Here is a 17,945-nt window from a genome sequence, read left to right as displayed (position 1 = left end):
ATCTCTGCCCTGAGGGGCAAAGGGGAAATGCCCAAAGGGTGTGTTCATACTTAAAACTCTGCAGCGGTGGTTGCCCTTAGAGAAAAGTGAGCTGCTTTTCCACTGCCATAGACAACATGGGACATGTGGGGGCGGGGAGAACAGTGTTAGGGCTGTCACGTGGGGAACCTGCAGCTCACCAGTGCCAAGACCTGCTCCTGAGCGTACCACCTTCCCTTCAAGGCCGTCCAGAACCCTGCGTGTGGAACGCTGTGCAGAAGCAGGGCGGGTGGAACTGGGAAACAGGACCACCTCGATGATGAGTAAAGGAGAACGCGGTGCGGCGCCTGCAAATCACTGGGCGCTCTGGGCTCTGGGAAAGCCGTGCGGCTTCCTTGCTGGTTCCAGACTCACTGTGGACCGTGCTTATGACACAGTGACCACGGAGCTCCATTCCTGCCTGGTATGTTCAAACATGACCTCCGGGGCAGGCAGCGACCCCACTCTTTTGGGTTTTATCGCCTCGTAAATGTCAAAAAAACTTTTGGGAATTGACATATATGGTTATCAACTCTTACATCAGGTAAGGACAGTGAAAAAGACTAAAAACTATGATCGTGTCACTAAAACAGGGTTATTTCAATATTCAGGAAGGATAACTTCAGAATTTAAAAACTGCACACAGTGAACTTTAAAAACTACCCTCCGCTGCACGTGGCTTTCTCGCTTTCTGTGGACCGACCCGGGGTCTATCACCAGCTCGTCTCTGCAAACCAAGGCTCCTCGGCCTTGAACACAAGGGCGGCCAACCACCTGCACATATTAATTTACTCAAAGAAGTGGTTTCAGGGCTTTAAGGGAGCCCTGCGGAATTCAAGTGCAAAAGCCTCCCAATATCTCGCCTCAGCTTCCGATATTAATAACCGTGTTGAGTCTTGGCCGGTGGCTTGTTGGTTGGAGCAGCATCCCCTACACCAGAAGTTTCGGCTTCAATTCCAGGTCAGGGCGCATGTTTAGGTTGTGGGATCCATTTTCAGGGCACGGACATACAGGAGGCAACTGATGGACGTTTCTCACACCAGTTTTCTCTTTCAAGTACAAAAGCATATCCTCAGGTGAGGATTAGAAACAAAACAATGTGTGGAGTGCTAGCAACTATCAGTGCTTTAAAGAGAAGTAAAAAAGACATATTGTGGCAAATAGACGCACAAAACTTAATGTGGAAGGTTTTTTAGTAATGATCCCATCCCTGTGGTTTTCAAGCTAGTGCTCCATGGAGCCACAGAGATACTCCTCGAACCTAAAGAGCTCCATTTTAATTGCTTTAAATAGTTGAGCTTCCAATTAAGATAGAGTTCAACTGCTTAAAAAAATGCTTGGATACCACTAATTCAGTCCCTCTCAAATATCAAGGGGAAACTGAGGCTGAGAGAAGCCCAAGGTTTGCCCGGGGTCACCTGTGTAATTGGCAGAACGTGGTGGCACAGGACAGTGAAAAAGACTAAAAACGATGATCGTGTCACTAAAACAGGGTTATTTCAATATTCAGGAAGGGTAACTTCAGAATTTAAAAACTGCACACAGTGAACTTTAAAAACTACCCTCCGCTGCACGTGGCTTTCTCGCTTTCTGTGGACCGACCCGGGGTCTATCACCAGCTCGTCTCTGCAAACCAAGGCTCCTCGGCCTTGAACACAAGGGCGGCCAACCACCTGCACATATTAATTTACTCAAAGAAGTGGTTTCAGGGCTTTAAGGGAGCCCTGCGGAATTCAAGTGCAAAAGCCTCCCAATATCTCGCCTCAGCTTCCGATATTAATAACCGTGTTGAGTCTTGGCCGGTGGCTTGTTGGTTGGAGCAGCATCCCCTACACCAGAAGTTTCGGCTTCAATTCCAGGTCAGGGCGCATGTTTAGGTTGTGGGATCCATTTTCAGGGCACGGACATACAGGAGGCAACTGATGGACGTTTCTCACACCAGTTTTCTCTTTCAAGTACAAAAGCATATCCTCAGGTGAGGATTAGAAACAAAACAATGTGTGGAGTGCTAGCAACTATCAGTGCTTTAAAGAGAAGTAAAAAAGACATATTGTGGCAAATAGACGCACAAAACTTAATGTGGAAGGTTTTTTAGTAATGATCCCATCCCTGTGGTTTTCAAGCTAGTGCTCCATGGAGCCACAGAGATACTCCTCGAACCTAAAGAGCTCCATTTTAATTGCTTTAAATAGTTGAGCTTCCAATTAAGATAGAGTTCAACTGCTTAAAAAAATGCTTGGATACCACTAATTCAGTCCCTCTCAAATATCAAGGGGAAACTGAGGCTGAGAGAAGCCCAAGGTTTGCCCGGGGCCACCTGTGTAATTGGCAGAACATGGTGGCACAATGAGTGGCAGGAAGGACTCGTGTTGTCACCTCAGTGACCTCCAACGTTCGCGATCTCCCACTGCTGCTCTGCCTGCTGGAGCCTTCCGACCGGCTTCTTCTCACACTGGGCCTGCGCCCTGCGTGCACTGCTGCTGCGTGAGAGCGATGACAGACAGACCTTTCGCTGGCAACTGCCGGAAAGTAATTCAAACTCCAGGCCTGTATGTTTGCTCCCATCTTGACTATTTCTGATGACAGTCTCTTTAATAGTATTTTATTATATTTAAAGAGTATAGAGCTAATATTTTTATGGAATTTTATGATTGTCAGGTTATGTCCATGTACAAAATTTAAGGTATTTTATATTATGAAAGACACACTATTATTAAAATGCCTCAACTCTACTATCTGTTCTATACACTGAGATGAAGAGGCTTCTATTTGCTTATCTGAGCTCCATGTACCACGGATCGCATGGGGCCGAGAACATTTATGGCAAGTCTAGCACACCGCAAACACATTCACTTTGTAGCAAGCACCTGGGTGGTGAAATGTGGCAGATGATAAGTCGACACAACTCAGCTGCAGGTAGCAAAACAAAACAAAACACCCCCCACCCCCAAAAAACACCCTGAAGAAAAAAACTTTACATAACCTACAACAATGATTTTTCAAACTGTGGTTCTCAATCATTAGTGGGTCATGAAATGAATTTTGTGAGTTATGAGCACACACACACACACACACACACACACACACACACATATCCATGTACAAGAGCCAAAAGTGCAATAGAGGAGAAAATGCCCAAGTATCCTGCATGCCTTAGGGTAAATATGATTTCATAAACCTTTCCCCTCAGTCATATGTCTGTATGAACACATACCTCCTGCTATGATGTAAAATATATTTCACAGCCCTCAACATTGCCCCAGCAAAAAACATACTCGGCTGCTCAGTCCCTGGAGGAGAGATTTCTTTCGGACTTTCTTTGGTCATTTCTGAGCAGCGGCTCCTCCCCCCGGGTCCTCTGAGGGCCTCTCCCCTCCGTACAGTGACAGGGACCCCTGAGCACCACCGCTGCCCGGTTCACCGCCCTTTTCTGGGAACGCCCGCCAATCAGCCTGCGAGCTCAGTGGGGGAAGCTGCTACGGTGCATCTGAATGTGGTCAGAGAAGCTGCGGGTGTCGGCTGCCAGGTGCCAGCCCGGCCAGGCTTCACAGACAGGGTCCCCTCTGTCACCTGGAGCAGCGTCGTACCTGGACCGCTGCAGCTCCTAGCACAGTCCACTCAGGGGCTGAGCGAATGCTTCCAATGAAGGAATTCAGCAATGAGCACATGCCATTGGGTGTACACAGTATAAGTTAAATCCAACAGGATATAAGTTTCAAATAAAATATTTACTCATTTCTTTATACTTAAGAAATACAAAAGTACTCTACAAAGCTTTACATTGATTAGGTCCTAGTAGTTGTATGAAAAGTTGAGACAGTGACATCTGGGGCTAAGGTAATAATCATACTACTTCAGCATCCTATCTCATATGGTAAAGTTATACATTAGCCCTTTGATTCTGAGCAGTTATAAACTTACTATTTTAACATAATACCACATATTCAGTTCTATCACCTAGCAGCGGTTCTCAACCTGTGGGTCGCGACCCCTTTGGGGGCTAAACGACCCTTTCACAGGGGTCGCCTAAGACCATCAGAAAACACATATATAATTACATATTGTTTTTGTGATTAATCACTATGCTTTAATTATGTTCAATCATGAGGTCGCGGCATTAGGAAGGTAGAGAACCACTGAAAGTAATTTAACAACAGTAGACATGATACTGAGGGTAAAGGAAAACAGTTAACGTAATAATTTTCAAAATGTTAGTAAGAACATGTCAATGTACACTTGATTTGGGCAGGGGGTGAACATAATCTGGCCTATGATTTAATGGGATCTGGGAGAGTAAACCAAAGCTTTTTAAACTAGAAGGACGCCCATCTTGATCAAATTCGACCCCTTCATCTTTCACACTGGGGAACAGCTATAGACCAGAGTGAGTGACTGATCCAAAGTCACATAATGACTCAGCAAGAGAGATGCCCAGGTCTCCTGGTAAACACAGAATTGTTTCTATTGCTTAAGAGGTTTACAGAATACAATTAATTTTTATTCTATAAATAAAATTACATTTTATAATAAATCACATGAATAAAATCATAACTTTAAAAAGATCAAATAAGATATCAAGGAAAGCAAATACATGATAACATTTTGGACTTAAAAAATAACCCTAGAGCAAGAGTTTAATAAAAATAAATGTTGACAAGTGTGTTCAAGTTAACATAATGAGGCTGAAAGAGTGTTGTAAACGTTGATGGCAGAAATCTGTATGTTTATGTATTATTCTTGCGTTTTGGTTGTGTTTTCATCTGCATCACTTGAATGTACTTTTTTCCACAGAAAGTTCTCGTTGGATTTCCAAAGCGGAGTTTCTGGCTCCCCGGTCCTGGAGGGTGCAGCCAGGGGCGCTTTTTCACACAGAGTCTCTATCACCGCCAAGTCGGTGAGTTTGCTGAGGCTGTCGTCATTCTGCTCATTCAGGATGTCCCAGAAATCTTTTGGTCTCTGTTTTGCTTTTTCCATGGGCCCTGAAAGAATTTTCCTTGGCAGTCGTGTGGGGCTGTTCCCGTGACTTTTAAAGAGGTCATCAAGAATAGAGGTGTCACCCAGTAAGCCTACCACAGAAATCTTTTCTAACACTGGATTTTTTATCTTTTTGTTTTCCATTTTGAAAAGGGGTTCATTTCTTGAACTGCCCATTCTTGCGAGGCCCTGCTGGTCTTTCACAGTATTTTCTAACCTTCGCTCACATGCTTCAGGCTCACTGCTCAGGGAACTGGACGCTGTGGGATCTTTGGATACTTGGCTGTGTTTTTCAATGTTAGTCCCTTGGGCAGAGCTCATAGGTAATTTTGGAGTTTCTGCATTGTTAGAAAGCAGCTCTTCTCTACAGAAACCATGACTTTGAGGCTTAACTGATTTTTCCGTATATCTTTTTAGGCTGCAAATTTGAGAATTCTTTTTGGAATTCTTTTTGTCATCTTTAAATGACAAAGTTTTGGAATCTGGCAGCTTTTCTTTTATAGAAGACTCTCTCTTTTCAGACTTATTCCTGCCTCTCTTTCCTGCCTCGTGGACAGGTTTAACGAGTCCTGCAGCAGAATCCACAAAAAAATCTTTGACCTCTGGATACTGAGAAGCATAAAAGTCTCTTAGCATTCTCTGTCGTTCTTCTGATGTGGCATTAGTTATATGTTGAGCAAATTCCTTTACCGAAGACAAATTAAAATACGAAGCCATTTCTTCAAATTGCTTTCTGAAGATTTAATGAACAAAACTAGTGGTTATTTTTATTACATTGTATTTCTAAAGAACTTGTCATCATGACATGAAATGTAGAAACAAAACAATCTTATTCCTTTAGTATATATTACCTTAATTCCATAATAAAAGTGCATCTTACACTAGCAGAATGTGACTTATTTCTTTACACTAGTGAAAAAATGTTTTAGCTCATGAAATCACCAACTTTAAAAATTATTCTGATTTATACTATTAGGTATTTCCTGGGAATTATGAGATCCTGGCACGCTACTCTTCCAGTCAGCCAATTTATGACTGACATGAGAATAATAATTCATATAATCTGTATTTGAAAATCTATATTGCATTCAAGTTCCATAAAATAAAATTGTCAAAGAAGGGTCTTAATAAATAGAAAAGAAAACATTCTGAAAAATAAGAAAGGAATTTTTTACTTCTCTGTCCTTTTTCCCCTTCTTCCACACAAATACAACATGAAATTTCACACAACTTTTTGATGAGCCTAAACAAAAGTTCTAAACTTACAAACCTAGATTCTTTCTTCCCCTAATTGGTCCGATTTCAGTATAGACAGCTAAACTAAAAGGTGAGATGCTATTCTTTCCCCCACAGAACTAGGAACAAATAATCCTAAAATGTATATGGAGCCACAAAAGACACTGAATAGCCACAGGAATCTTGAGAAACAAGAACAAAGTTTGAGGTATCGCATTACCTGATGACAAACTCTACTAGAAGGTCATAGTAATGAAAACAACATGTTACTAGCATAAAACAGACACATAGATAAATGGAAGAGAATTGAGAGCCCAGAAATGAACCCATGCCTCTATGGTCAATTCATATGTGACAAAGAAGGCAAGAATATACAATGGGGTAAAGGCAGTCTATTCAATAAGTGGTGTTGGGAAAACTGGACAAATACATGCAAATAATGAAATGAGACCACTTTCTTATACTGTACACAGAAATAAACTCACAATGGATTGAACACTGAAATGTGATATCTGTAACCATCAAACTCCTAGAAGAAAGCATAGGCAGTAACTCTCTGATATCGCTCATGGCAATAGTTTTTTTGGATATGTCTCCTTGGGCAAGGGAAACAAAATAAAAAATAAACAAATAGAACTACATCAAACTCAAAAGTTTTTTCAGAGCATAGGAAACCATTAATAAAACAAAAAGACAACCTACTGAATGGAAGAAGATATTCACCAATGATACATCTGATAGGAGTTAATATCCAATATTTATAAAAAACTCATACAACTCAACAACAAAAACCCCCAAAGAATCCAATTAAAAAATGGGCAGGAGACCCAAATAGATATTTCTCCAAAGAGGACATACAGATGGCAATAGACATATGAAAAGCTGCTCAATGTCACTAATCATCAAAGAAATGCAAATTAAAACCACAGTGAGCTATCACCTCACACCTGTCAGAATGGTTGTCATCAATAAAGCAACAACAAGTGTTGGTGAGGATATGGAGAAAAGGGAACCCTCCTTCACTGTTGTTGGGATTGCAAACTGGTGTAATCACTATGAAAAACAGTGTGGAGGTTCCTCAAAATATTAAAAAATAGAACTACCTTATGACCCAGCAATTTCACTTCTGGGTATTTATTTGAAGGAATCCCAAACACTAATTTTAAGAAATATATGCATCCCTATGTGCACTGCAGCATCCTATATAATAAAAGGCTAATATGCAAATTGGCCAAACGGCAGAATGACCAGTCGCTATGACACGCACTGACCACCAGGGGTCAGATGCTGGCAGGAGCTGCTGCCCCCTGGTAGTCAGTGCGCTCCCACAGGGGGAGCACCACTCAGCCAGAAGCTGGGCTCACGGCTGGCGGGTGCAGTGGTGGTGGTGGGAGCCTCTCCCGCCTCCGAAGCAGCGCTAAGGATGTCTGACTGAAATCCCCCGAGGGCTCCCGGACTGTGAGAGGGCACAGGCCAGGCTGAGGGCCCCCCCACAAGTGCATGAATTTCATGCACCGGGCCTCTAGTTATTTATAATAGCTAAGATATGGAAGCAACCTAAGTATCCATCAATAGGTAATTGGATAAAGAAGATGTGGTACATATGGACAATAGAATATTACTCAGCTATAAAAAAGAACGAAACCTTACCATCTGTAACAATATGGATGGACCTAGGAGGTATTATGCTAAGTGAAATAAGTCACACAGAGAAAGACATACCAGATGACCTCACTTCTATGTGGAATCTAAAAAACAAAAACAGACAAAACAGAAACAGACTCATAGACACAGAGAACAAACTGATGGTTGCCAGATGGGAGAGGGGCTTTGGGGGCTGGGTGAAAAAGCTGGAGGGACTAAAAAGTACCGATTGGCAGGCACAAGAGTCACAGGGATGTAAAGTACAGCACAGGGAACAGAGTCAGTAACACTGAGGAACTGTGTACGGTGCCAGGTGGGTACTAGACGTATTGGAGATTTCACTTCATAAGTTCTATAAATGTCTACACTATGCTGTCCACCTGAGACTAATATAATAGTGAATGTCAACTGTAATTGAAAAATAAACACACACACGCAACAATAAAAGTGCATATGTCACTTCAAATATTCGGGAAAAACAGACTGGCACTGGGCAAGGCGGTGAGCTGCTGCTTGAGGAAGCGAGCTTCACGCTTAGTATAAGACACTAATTAAAGCTGCTACATGCATGTGTGGGAGATGGGCCTCTGGGGCCCCGGTGGGATGGCGGCGGAAAGGTTGTCTCAGACTCTGCTCCTTTCCCCAGGTGAGGGCGCTGTGGACTGAACTGTGTCGCCCCCCACCCCACAAGTCCTATGGTGAGGCCCTAAGCAGTCCTGGGTGAGTATATTTGGAGACAGAGCCTTTAGGAGGTAACTACAGTTAAATGAGGTCATAAGCAGTCACCAGCGAGCTCTCTCTGTGTCATGAGAAGACACAGTGAGGAGGTGGCTGCTGGAAGCCAGGAAGAGAGCCCTCACCAGGAACCAAATCAACTGGCACCTTGATCTTGGAGCTCCCAGAACGGAGAGAAATTTCTGCCATTTAAACTCCAGTCCGTGGTAATTTGTTAGGGCGCCCCGAGCCGACTAGGTATGACTGAGGATATCGCTTTGCTGATGCGGAGTCTGGGCCATGAGTCAAGAGAGCCCAATGTTTGTAAACATTCCTTTAAACAAAAGCCATAGATGGTATTGCAGCATGTGACTGAAAGTCCCCAAGTTTTAGAATTACATCTATATTTTATATACTATTCCTTAAAACATTCATTTATTCATTCAACAAATGTGTACAGAAGCCTCTGATGTGCCAGGCACTGGGGTAGGAACGTACAACAGCACAAGTCCTAGTTCCCTGTCCTCCAGGGCTTTCTGAAGGTCAAGCCCGAGCAGAGAGGGAAACCCCATGGTGGGGCCAGTGCCGCGCCCAGAGGGGACCTAACCAGTGACTGGCAGTGGGCACGGCAGGGGGGAAGGCTTCTCCGCTGTCCCCTGAGGCCAGTCAGGCGAAGATGAGGGATGAGGCCTTCCAGGGAGAGAGGCCCTGGTGCACAGAAGGGAAGAGAAAGTGCCGAGGACCAGCTGGAAACCGCGAGGGGTCCCTACGCCACTTTCAGTTTGAATTCTGCACATGACAGAGAATCCTGAGGGTAAGATTTTTAAAAAATGTGTGTAAGTAGAGCTTATTTTTGCCACTCCTACAGGCACTATAACGTTTGTTTCCTTTGATTTTAGGGGCAGTCCTCACTGTGCCTCATGGCTGTGGCCTCAGGTGAGCAGCATGGTTCCATCCTCCCCACCCCGGGCCTTACTGTCCCAAATCCAGGTACGAACTCTGGCTGATCAGCAGCCATGCTCGCGGCCAACAGAATATTTAATAAACAAACATAAGCTTCCAAGTTTCTGCCCTGGAAACTGCTCATGTCCTTGCTGGAAAGCAACAGCATGTTCTTAAAAGGGTCCAGTTTTCACTTCACGTGAAGCAACCACGGTACTATCATTTTGTTTATTAATCGTCTCCAGATCCACTCTCATGGTCTTTCTAATATTTATGTGTGAAGACTGCTATTTACCCAAGGCTTGGTGGTGCCTCAGCAGCTGCCCCAGGCCATCGCCTTGGCCGCTCGGCCCTCTGGGAGGAGGCTGCTGTGACCCGGATGCAGTCAGTTACGCTGAGAGTGTTACTGGAATTGCTCTCAAACGGTGACTCTGCATTGCCCAGGAAGGCTAGTCCCACTAAGCTTGCTTTTCTGCTTTATAAATGATCTCTTTCACAACTTTCCTCTCCCTAAATCTCTCTCCCTCTGAACTGATGACTTTCATTGTCCTTTAACTGAGGAAATATCACTGTATCTGTGCCCATCTTAGCCTCTTCTCTGTTAAGGCCTGGCAAAGACTGCATTTGGCCAGTGGCCTAGATCCTGCCCTCTCCTGCCTCCAGCACTTCACTCTTTTCATTCACTCTGGCATGACCTCTCTTTTCCCGATTAGTCTGTTTCCTGGACACACACAGGTTCTATTATCTTACCAATTTAAAAAAACTTACCCTTGATCCCACAATGCCCTCCCGCTGCGGCTCTGCTTCATATTCCAACTTAAAGAGCTGTCACGGGTCTGCCCACTCACTGTTTGCCCCCCTCATCCCAGCACTGTCTACTCAGACTGCTCAGGTCCGAGCAGCCAGTGTGTTCTCTGCTGCCCACTCCAGGGGCACTTCCCACAACATCTGATCCAGGTAAGAGCTCTCTCCTTTTCAAACTCACTTCTCTCGGACTTCCAGGCCTCACCGTGCCTCCTACTCAACAGGCCGCCTTCACCTCCAGGCTCAGTCCTGGGGCTCCTCCTCTCCTCTGTGCTCCCTTCCTGTGCTCTTCAGTCCCAGGGCTCCAAACACCATTTATAATCTCTACACAGAGATTCTAAATTTAATTCCTAGTCTCAAGATCCCAGAAGAGCAATCCATCACCTGTTCAACATTTTCATAGGACCTCAAATGTAATATGAGCCAAAGAGAACTCCTGTTTTGTGTTTTGTTTTGTTTTAAACTCCAAACTTGTTTCTCTCTTAGTTTTCCCCGTTCAGTAAAACCAACTTGTTGCTCAAGACAGAAAGTTGGGAGTTATTCTGTCTTCTCCCTTTCCCAGCAACCAGTCCAACACAAAACACATTCATTTAGCTGTGTCTCCATGGCAACCACCCTACTGCAAACCACCATCACATGTCTAGTTAGTTCCTTCTGGTCTCCCCTAGTCCATGCTGCCCTCTTCCACACGGAAGCTGGAACAATGTTTTAGAAACATACAGCAGATCCTATCCTGCTTCAACAGCCTTCCACCGCACTTGGAACAAAATCCAAACCTCCCCACAACCCACCACTCTGCATCCTCCAGCTCCGTCATCTCTCCCTTCATCTCATGCCACTCGCTCCTTGGTTTATTATGTACTGAGTGCACTGGTCGTCTCTCGGTTCCTCAACACACCAACCCTCTCCCCTCCGCAGGGATGTTCTAAGTCTGGTTCTTTGCCCAGTTATCCCTCGGGTCTCATGGTACATGTCACTCGTGTAGTGCAGTCTTCCATGACCACCCAAGAGAAAGGTAGCTACACCCCTCCCGACCCCATTATTCTCCATCAAGGAGGCCTGACCCTTCCCGTCTCATAAAAAGTGTACCATTATGCAATTCCTATGTTATTTTACTTTTGAAATTTATGCGTCAATGCCAACCCCCATCCCACTGAACTATAAACTCTGTCTTTTTTTCTTTTTTTTTTTTACACTGTAAATGCAGTACCCAGCATAATTTATGCGTCAATGCCAACCCCCATCCCACTGAACTCTGTCTTTTTTTCTTTTCTTTTTTTTACACTGTAAATGCAGTACCCAGCACAATGCCTGGGTACATATGAGGTGTTCAACAGATATTAAATAAGCGAATGAATATAATGCACTTAAGTATTTCATTTACCTACATAAGTGATTTCCTTTTTTTTTTTTTATCAATTCAGAGATTAGCTTTCTAAAAACATCTAAAACATTTGCAATTTATTTTTTAAATTGTACAAATTCAGATTTTTCTGAAATATTCAGATGCCAGGTATGGCTAACATTAAAATAGCTTGTTTTACTAAGGAGCTGTGTTTCCTTTGAGAATCACTCTTAGAGTCCAGTGTTGTCATAGGCGACATACCTGCGAACCCCTCTTGGTGTTTCTCCCAGTATGAAGGTGGTCTGGTCTGTATGGTAGACTTTCTTCTTCTTCTGGCTCACGGGGTGTGCAATGTAAAGGGGACACGAAACGTCTCCTTCACTTGCTTGTTGAACTTCCTTAGCATGTGTCGATGTATCTGCCTTCGTTTTGTCTTTATATGTCTGAAAAAAGGGAAGGAAGCAAAACGAAGTCTCAAAAATAGTCATTTTTGGTCAAATGAGGGGACTGTGTTGTTTAAAATAATCAAATATATCATATTCTCCAACTGATATTATTATCAGAAGATGTTAACATAAATATTTAAAAAGACACATCATCAAAACAGGAAAGTAATGGTAATACTACTATGTTTCCATTGTAGCTATGGTTTAAGATATATGTTAAAGATATACCTTTCCTAAAGATAAAGTAAAAGTAATGGCAATAATATATTTCTATTGGCAAGACTGGGCATAATGATACACATGCTGACATCCACTATCCTAAATAAGAATAAAAATTAGTGATTATATAAATAATGGCATAAAAATGGGATATTTAAAAATTTTAATTTGGTAATTTTTCTCAAAATTATTAAGAAGACTTTCTCAGTTTTTATGTAAGTAGTGTAAGTAAGTAGTCAAATTGAAAAAATCATAATCTTTATGTGATAATTAGATAAGAAAACATTTTCACAAATCCCACTTTACCTACTGGGTTATAAGAATATTTAGTGACTTAAAGATGCTAACTACAGTTAATTGAAATTATAGATGGAATCATATTTATTTTACAGACTATGGGTTATTTGGTTAACATAATTGTTAAAAAGAGTGGGCCATTTAAACCATATGGCTGCAATTTCCCTGACAAGATGGTACAGTGAATATGTGGAAAGTTACCATCCCATTCCCCAAAAAGAAACAGTGGATACAATTTGACAATAAAATTGTATTTGAGTTTAAAACTAAGAAAGGAAAATCTCTAGGTGCCCAAAACAAAGAAGTAAGATTAGAGTGGTGAGAAGGAGCTGAAACTCAGTAGCCACCAGGGATAGAGTCTTAAGTTATAGTTTGCAGGACTCCATGTGTGGAGGGGAGATAAAAAAAATGTTTTAATTCCCTGAATTAAAAAAAAACAGCCATCCCCAAAAAATACAGTAGCAGTTAAAATTATATCCAATTTGCAAGTTAAAGCAAGAAAACCCCAAACTGGAGACACAGGATAGAAGCAGGCTACCTTCTTACTCTAGACAGAATCACTGGTGAAAAAATGAAATGCCAAGCCTGTGCCATTTGTGGAATCTGACTTTGTAGAACCTAGGTGATATGGAAAATCTAAGTTAAAAACTAACAAAGAAGTGGCCTAGAACCACTGAAAATCATAAGATCTCAATGAGGAGTAAATACAAAAACATACCAGAGGAAGGCATCAATAATCTAGAGAATGCTTGTGATTTCAATTTAGGATCATGTAAAAACCCACCATCATGTAAGTGGCAGATGCAACAAATGTGAGAATATATATCTGAGAAACTATAAGTAAAGCCATCTGAAAGACTTTAAATCATTAGCATGTCCACAAAGAAAAAGAATGAATCCATCAGCAAGAACTGTATATTATACTAGAGGCCCAGTGCATGGATTCATGCAGTGGTGGAGTCCCTTGGCCTGGCCTGTGGGGATCGGGCTGAAACCAGCTCTCCGACATCCACTGAGGGGTCCCAGATTGTGAGAGGGTGTTCTCGGGTGACGCACCCTGGAATTGGGCTCCCTCCTCTCTGGTTCCAGGTGTGTCACCTGAGAACTGCAGATGCCAAGTCACCACAGCTTGGCAGCTCCTGCATTGAGTGTCTTGCCCCCTGGTGGTCAGTGCACGTCATAGCTACAGATCAGATGGTCAAATGGTCGCTTAGGCATATATATATATGCAGATTTGAGAAAGAACCAAATACAATCTCTAAAAAGGAAATATAGTTTTGAAATGAAAAATAAAGATAGAAACAAACTCAAAATATGGGTTAAACAACAGACTAAACAGCCCTACTACCTACAATGATAGTTGATAAAATTGAAGAATAAAATTACTCAGAATACAGTACAGAGATTAAATAAGGAGAGAGAAAGAAATTAAGAGACAGAGGACATACCAGAGAGAACAGAGAAAATGGAAGAGAACTAAAGGCATGAATCCTCAAACCAAAAAAGGAGAATCCCTAGTAGAAAAAATAAATCTGTACCTTATTATATCACAGATAAAAGGAGTATCTTTAAAGTACCAGAAAGAAAAGACAAAATATCCCACCAAGAAATGATAATCAAACTAAAGGCAGACTTCTCATTAACACCACTACCACCACCACCATCACTACCACCACCAGATGATAGAGATAATGCCATCAACATGTAGAGAGGAAAAAACTGTCAATCTAGAACTCTATACCCAGTTAAACTATCATTTAAGAAATTTTCCAGACATACAAAAACTATAAGAGTTTACTAGACAAAGATTGTTGATGACGTATTATTTTTCTTTTATGGGAGTTCAATGGAATTGAAGTGGCATATATCAATGAATGTGGGTAGGTAATGGCTTTTTATTTTACCAATATTTACTAAGTACCTGTTATGATCCTGTTACCATGCTCTGCAATTGAGAACAAAGGTATTTACAAATACAAAGGTACAAAATACCCTTATATAAACATACACAAAATAAGCTTAAGGGACTTAAAATTGACAAGCCTATTTTTTAAAAATATGTTTTTATTAATTTTTAGAGAGAGGAAGGGGGAGATAGAAACATTGATCAGGGCCCCCTGCCCCCGCCCCCCCCCCCAACCCCCACTGGGGGTGTGTTTTACATCACAAGAAAACAAGAGCCTGCAAACCAGGAATGTGCCCTGACTGGGAATTGAACCAGAGACCTCTTGGTTCATGGACTGATGCTCATCCACAGAACCACACTGGCTGGGCAACAAGCCTATTTTTTTTTTAATATTTTGTTTTTTGAAGATGGCACATCTAGATTTTTCTTTTAAAAAGAAATCATTTATCTCTTTAACATCTGTTGAGGTTCATTTTACTGAAATAAACTGAATATAAGACAAAACATCCTATATAATAAAAGCCCAATATGGTAAGTGTCCGACCATTCAACCGTTGACCAGTCGCTAGGATGCACACTGACCACCAGGGGGAAGATGCTCTGACTGGTGGGTTAGCTTGCTGCTGGTGTCCAGCCAATTGGGACTGGGTGAGACAGGCCAGACATGCCCTGGAGCCCTCCCATGATCCCTTCTGGGCCGGCCAACCTCCCACGGTCCCTCGTCAGCCGGCCGGCCCCGATCAGGACTGGGCAAGATGGCCCTGATCAGCTCTGATTGGCCCCAATTGGGACTGGGTAAGATGGACCGGACACACCCCGGAGCCCTCCCACAGTCCTTCCCCGGTACCAACTGTGCACCGGTGGGGTCTCTCCACCTGGCCTGTGCCCTCTTGCAATCCAGGACCCCTTGGGGGATGTCAGAGAGCCGGTTTCGGCCTGATCCCCACAGGCCAGGCCGAGGGACCCCACCGGTGCACGAATCTGTGCACTGAGCCTCTAGTAAGACATAACTATCTGTCCTTTAACAGCAAACTATTTCTAATGAAAATAGATTTCTTTCAAAATCTACTGTGACTCATATGAACAAACACAATGTTGAAAGTACTTTTTCTAAATATAATTTATTAAAAATTTTTTTTATATATTTTATTGATTTTTTACAGAGAGGAAGGGAGAGGGACAGAGAGCCAGAAACATTGATGATAGAGAAACACCGATCAGCCGCCTCCTGCACAACCCCCAATGGGGATGTGCCTGCAAACAAAGTACATGCCCTTGACCGGAATCGAACCCGGGACCCTTGAGTCCGCAGGCTGACACTCTATCCACTGAGCCAAACCGGTCAGGGCTATAATTTATTAAATCTTAAAAAATTATTGATAATGAGAGGAAAATGCTGATCTTTAAAGATAAGTTTGAAAGAGATTTGAAGCATTTATTTTACACCACAAGAAAAGAAGATGAATGTTAAAAGTTCCTCATAAAAAGACTCATTATCTTAGATGATCTCTAAGAAAAAATGTTTGCATGAGGATAAAGGGAGTAAACTGAAAAAGAAGGAACTGTGCCAACCAAGAACACTCCCTCCTCATATACTGCAATTTCCGAAGTCATGGAGAAATCGTGCCAGGTAATGGCCATTTTTAGTTATTTACACGATTACGATGGGTCTTTTTGACTCTGGAAACATTACAAAGCTCATATTTTGTGTAGATACATTTTTCATAAATTAATTTTATAAACTCCAGGAAAATTTAGCCTTTCTAACCATACCTATCAGACATGTGGATCTTTTTGTTTTGGCCCGATGCACGAATTTCATGCAAGGGGCTCTGCTCTCGCAGCCCCTTGTAGCCTCGGCCGGCCCTCACAGCCCCTCGCAGGCCCAGCTTCAGCCCCAGCTTCATCCAGAAGGTCATTCTGCTGTTTGGTCTGATTAGCTTATTAGCTCTTTATTATATAGGATTTTAAAACCTCATTATTTTACACAATAATAAAAAGGAAAAAGCATTCATCTCTCACATGAGCTCAATGGTTCAGATTTCCATTTTAGTAGGTACTTTAACACTTTACTGAAAGGAGGCTGTGAAACAACATTTTGTTCATCTAATAAACATTTAGTGCTCTTGATATAGAAGTTGGTTTCACTACTTTATAATAAAACTAGAGGCCCGGTGCACGAATTCGTGCACAGGTGGAGTCCCTTGGCCTGGCTGGCAATCAGGGCCGTCTCACCCAGTCCTGATCGGGGCCGATGGGGGCCAGCCAGCCAGGGAGGAACCGTGGGAGGGCTCCAGGGCGTGTCTGGCCCTCTTGCCCAATCCTAATCGGCTAGACCCCAGCAGCAAGCTAACCTATTGGTCAGAGCGTCTGCCCCCTGGTGGTCAGTGTGCATCATAGCGATTGGTGAAGCGGTCGACCAAATGGTCAACCAATCTGTTGGACACTTAGCATATTACACTTTTATTATATAGGATAGTATCCTTTACAATGGTATCTATTACAACACAGATGCAACCCTTTATAATAGATTTCTTTACAATCCTTTAAAACTAATATAAGGAAAATAGTGCCATAGTGCAATTGCAATTGTAGTGACAGTTGTAGTTTATTATAAAGCAAAGCACAAGGCCTGTGGCCAACATGAAAAAATTCTGGTTTTGTGAACTGGACTCAAACTCATTCATTACTACGTATGTCAAAGCTGCAACACTATGATACTGAGGCAACACTATAAAGTAGCAACAGCAATGAAAACTCAAATAACAAAAAATTCAGTAAAATGAGCTGGATTAGGAATTTAGAAGATGAGTTTGCTTGCTCAAGAAAGCAAAATAAATCTACTCCTCTTCCCCCCAGGGTATAAAATGGCCAAAATCTGGAACACTATGTCTATATTGATAGGAAATTTTGAAATTATAACATGAAGCAGAAATCCCAGTTTTTGCAAAAATCCCCTAATTGTTCTAACTTTTTCTTAAAAAGCTTCTTCAAAATTATCCATCAAGATTTGCCTTGAGAAAGTACCTCTATATTCTGTGATTCTGATGGTTTATTTCTTAAGATTTACAGTTTTAATAATAAGAAAGAAATTATGAATACAAGAACTTTGTACAGTATTTGTATAATATAAGTATTTCTGTTAATAAGTATTTTAGAAAGCTTGACATTGTTAGAGTATAATTTAGTTATTGCTATGTTCATGATTATTTCCATAAGTTATTGGATATTGCTAGGTATTTCTACTATAGTATTTGTATAAAAAATCAAATTCAACTTATGGAATCTTTATTAAAAAGAAAACAGTAAGTGTAGGAATGCAGTCATAATTTCTAGGTAATATAAACATACAGTTAAAAATTCCATTTGATGATGAGATTTATTTCATGGAAATGGGGGT

General features: G+C 42.0%; 1 protein-coding gene across 1 annotated transcript in view; it reads right to left on the bottom strand.

Moving 5' to 3' along the window:
• Nucleotides 1-4,494: 4,494 nt before the first annotated feature.
• The window catches only part of ERCC6L2 (excision repair cross-complementation group 6-like 2), a 127,285-nt gene continuing 113,834 nt past the window's right edge, over nucleotides 4,495-17,945 (bottom strand). Inside the window, exons 18-19 of the mRNA XM_014545690.1 lie at nucleotides 11,939-12,120; nucleotides 4,495-5,725 (exon numbers count right to left, since the gene is read on the bottom strand). Coding sequence (XP_014401176.1) covers nucleotides 4,750-5,725; nucleotides 11,939-12,120 — 1,158 coding nt within the window. The 3' untranslated portion in view covers nucleotides 4,495-4,749. The remainder of the gene's footprint in view (nucleotides 5,726-11,938; nucleotides 12,121-17,945) is intronic.

This window comes from Myotis brandtii, unplaced genomic scaffold (assembly GCF_000412655.1).
Source record: "Myotis brandtii unplaced genomic scaffold, ASM41265v1 scaffold419, whole genome shotgun sequence".
In the NCBI taxonomy this organism is placed as follows: Eukaryota; Metazoa; Chordata; class Mammalia; order Chiroptera; family Vespertilionidae; genus Myotis; species Myotis brandtii.
Note: the sequence above shows the minus strand (reverse complement) of the source record. Positions and strands in the feature narration are given on the sequence as shown.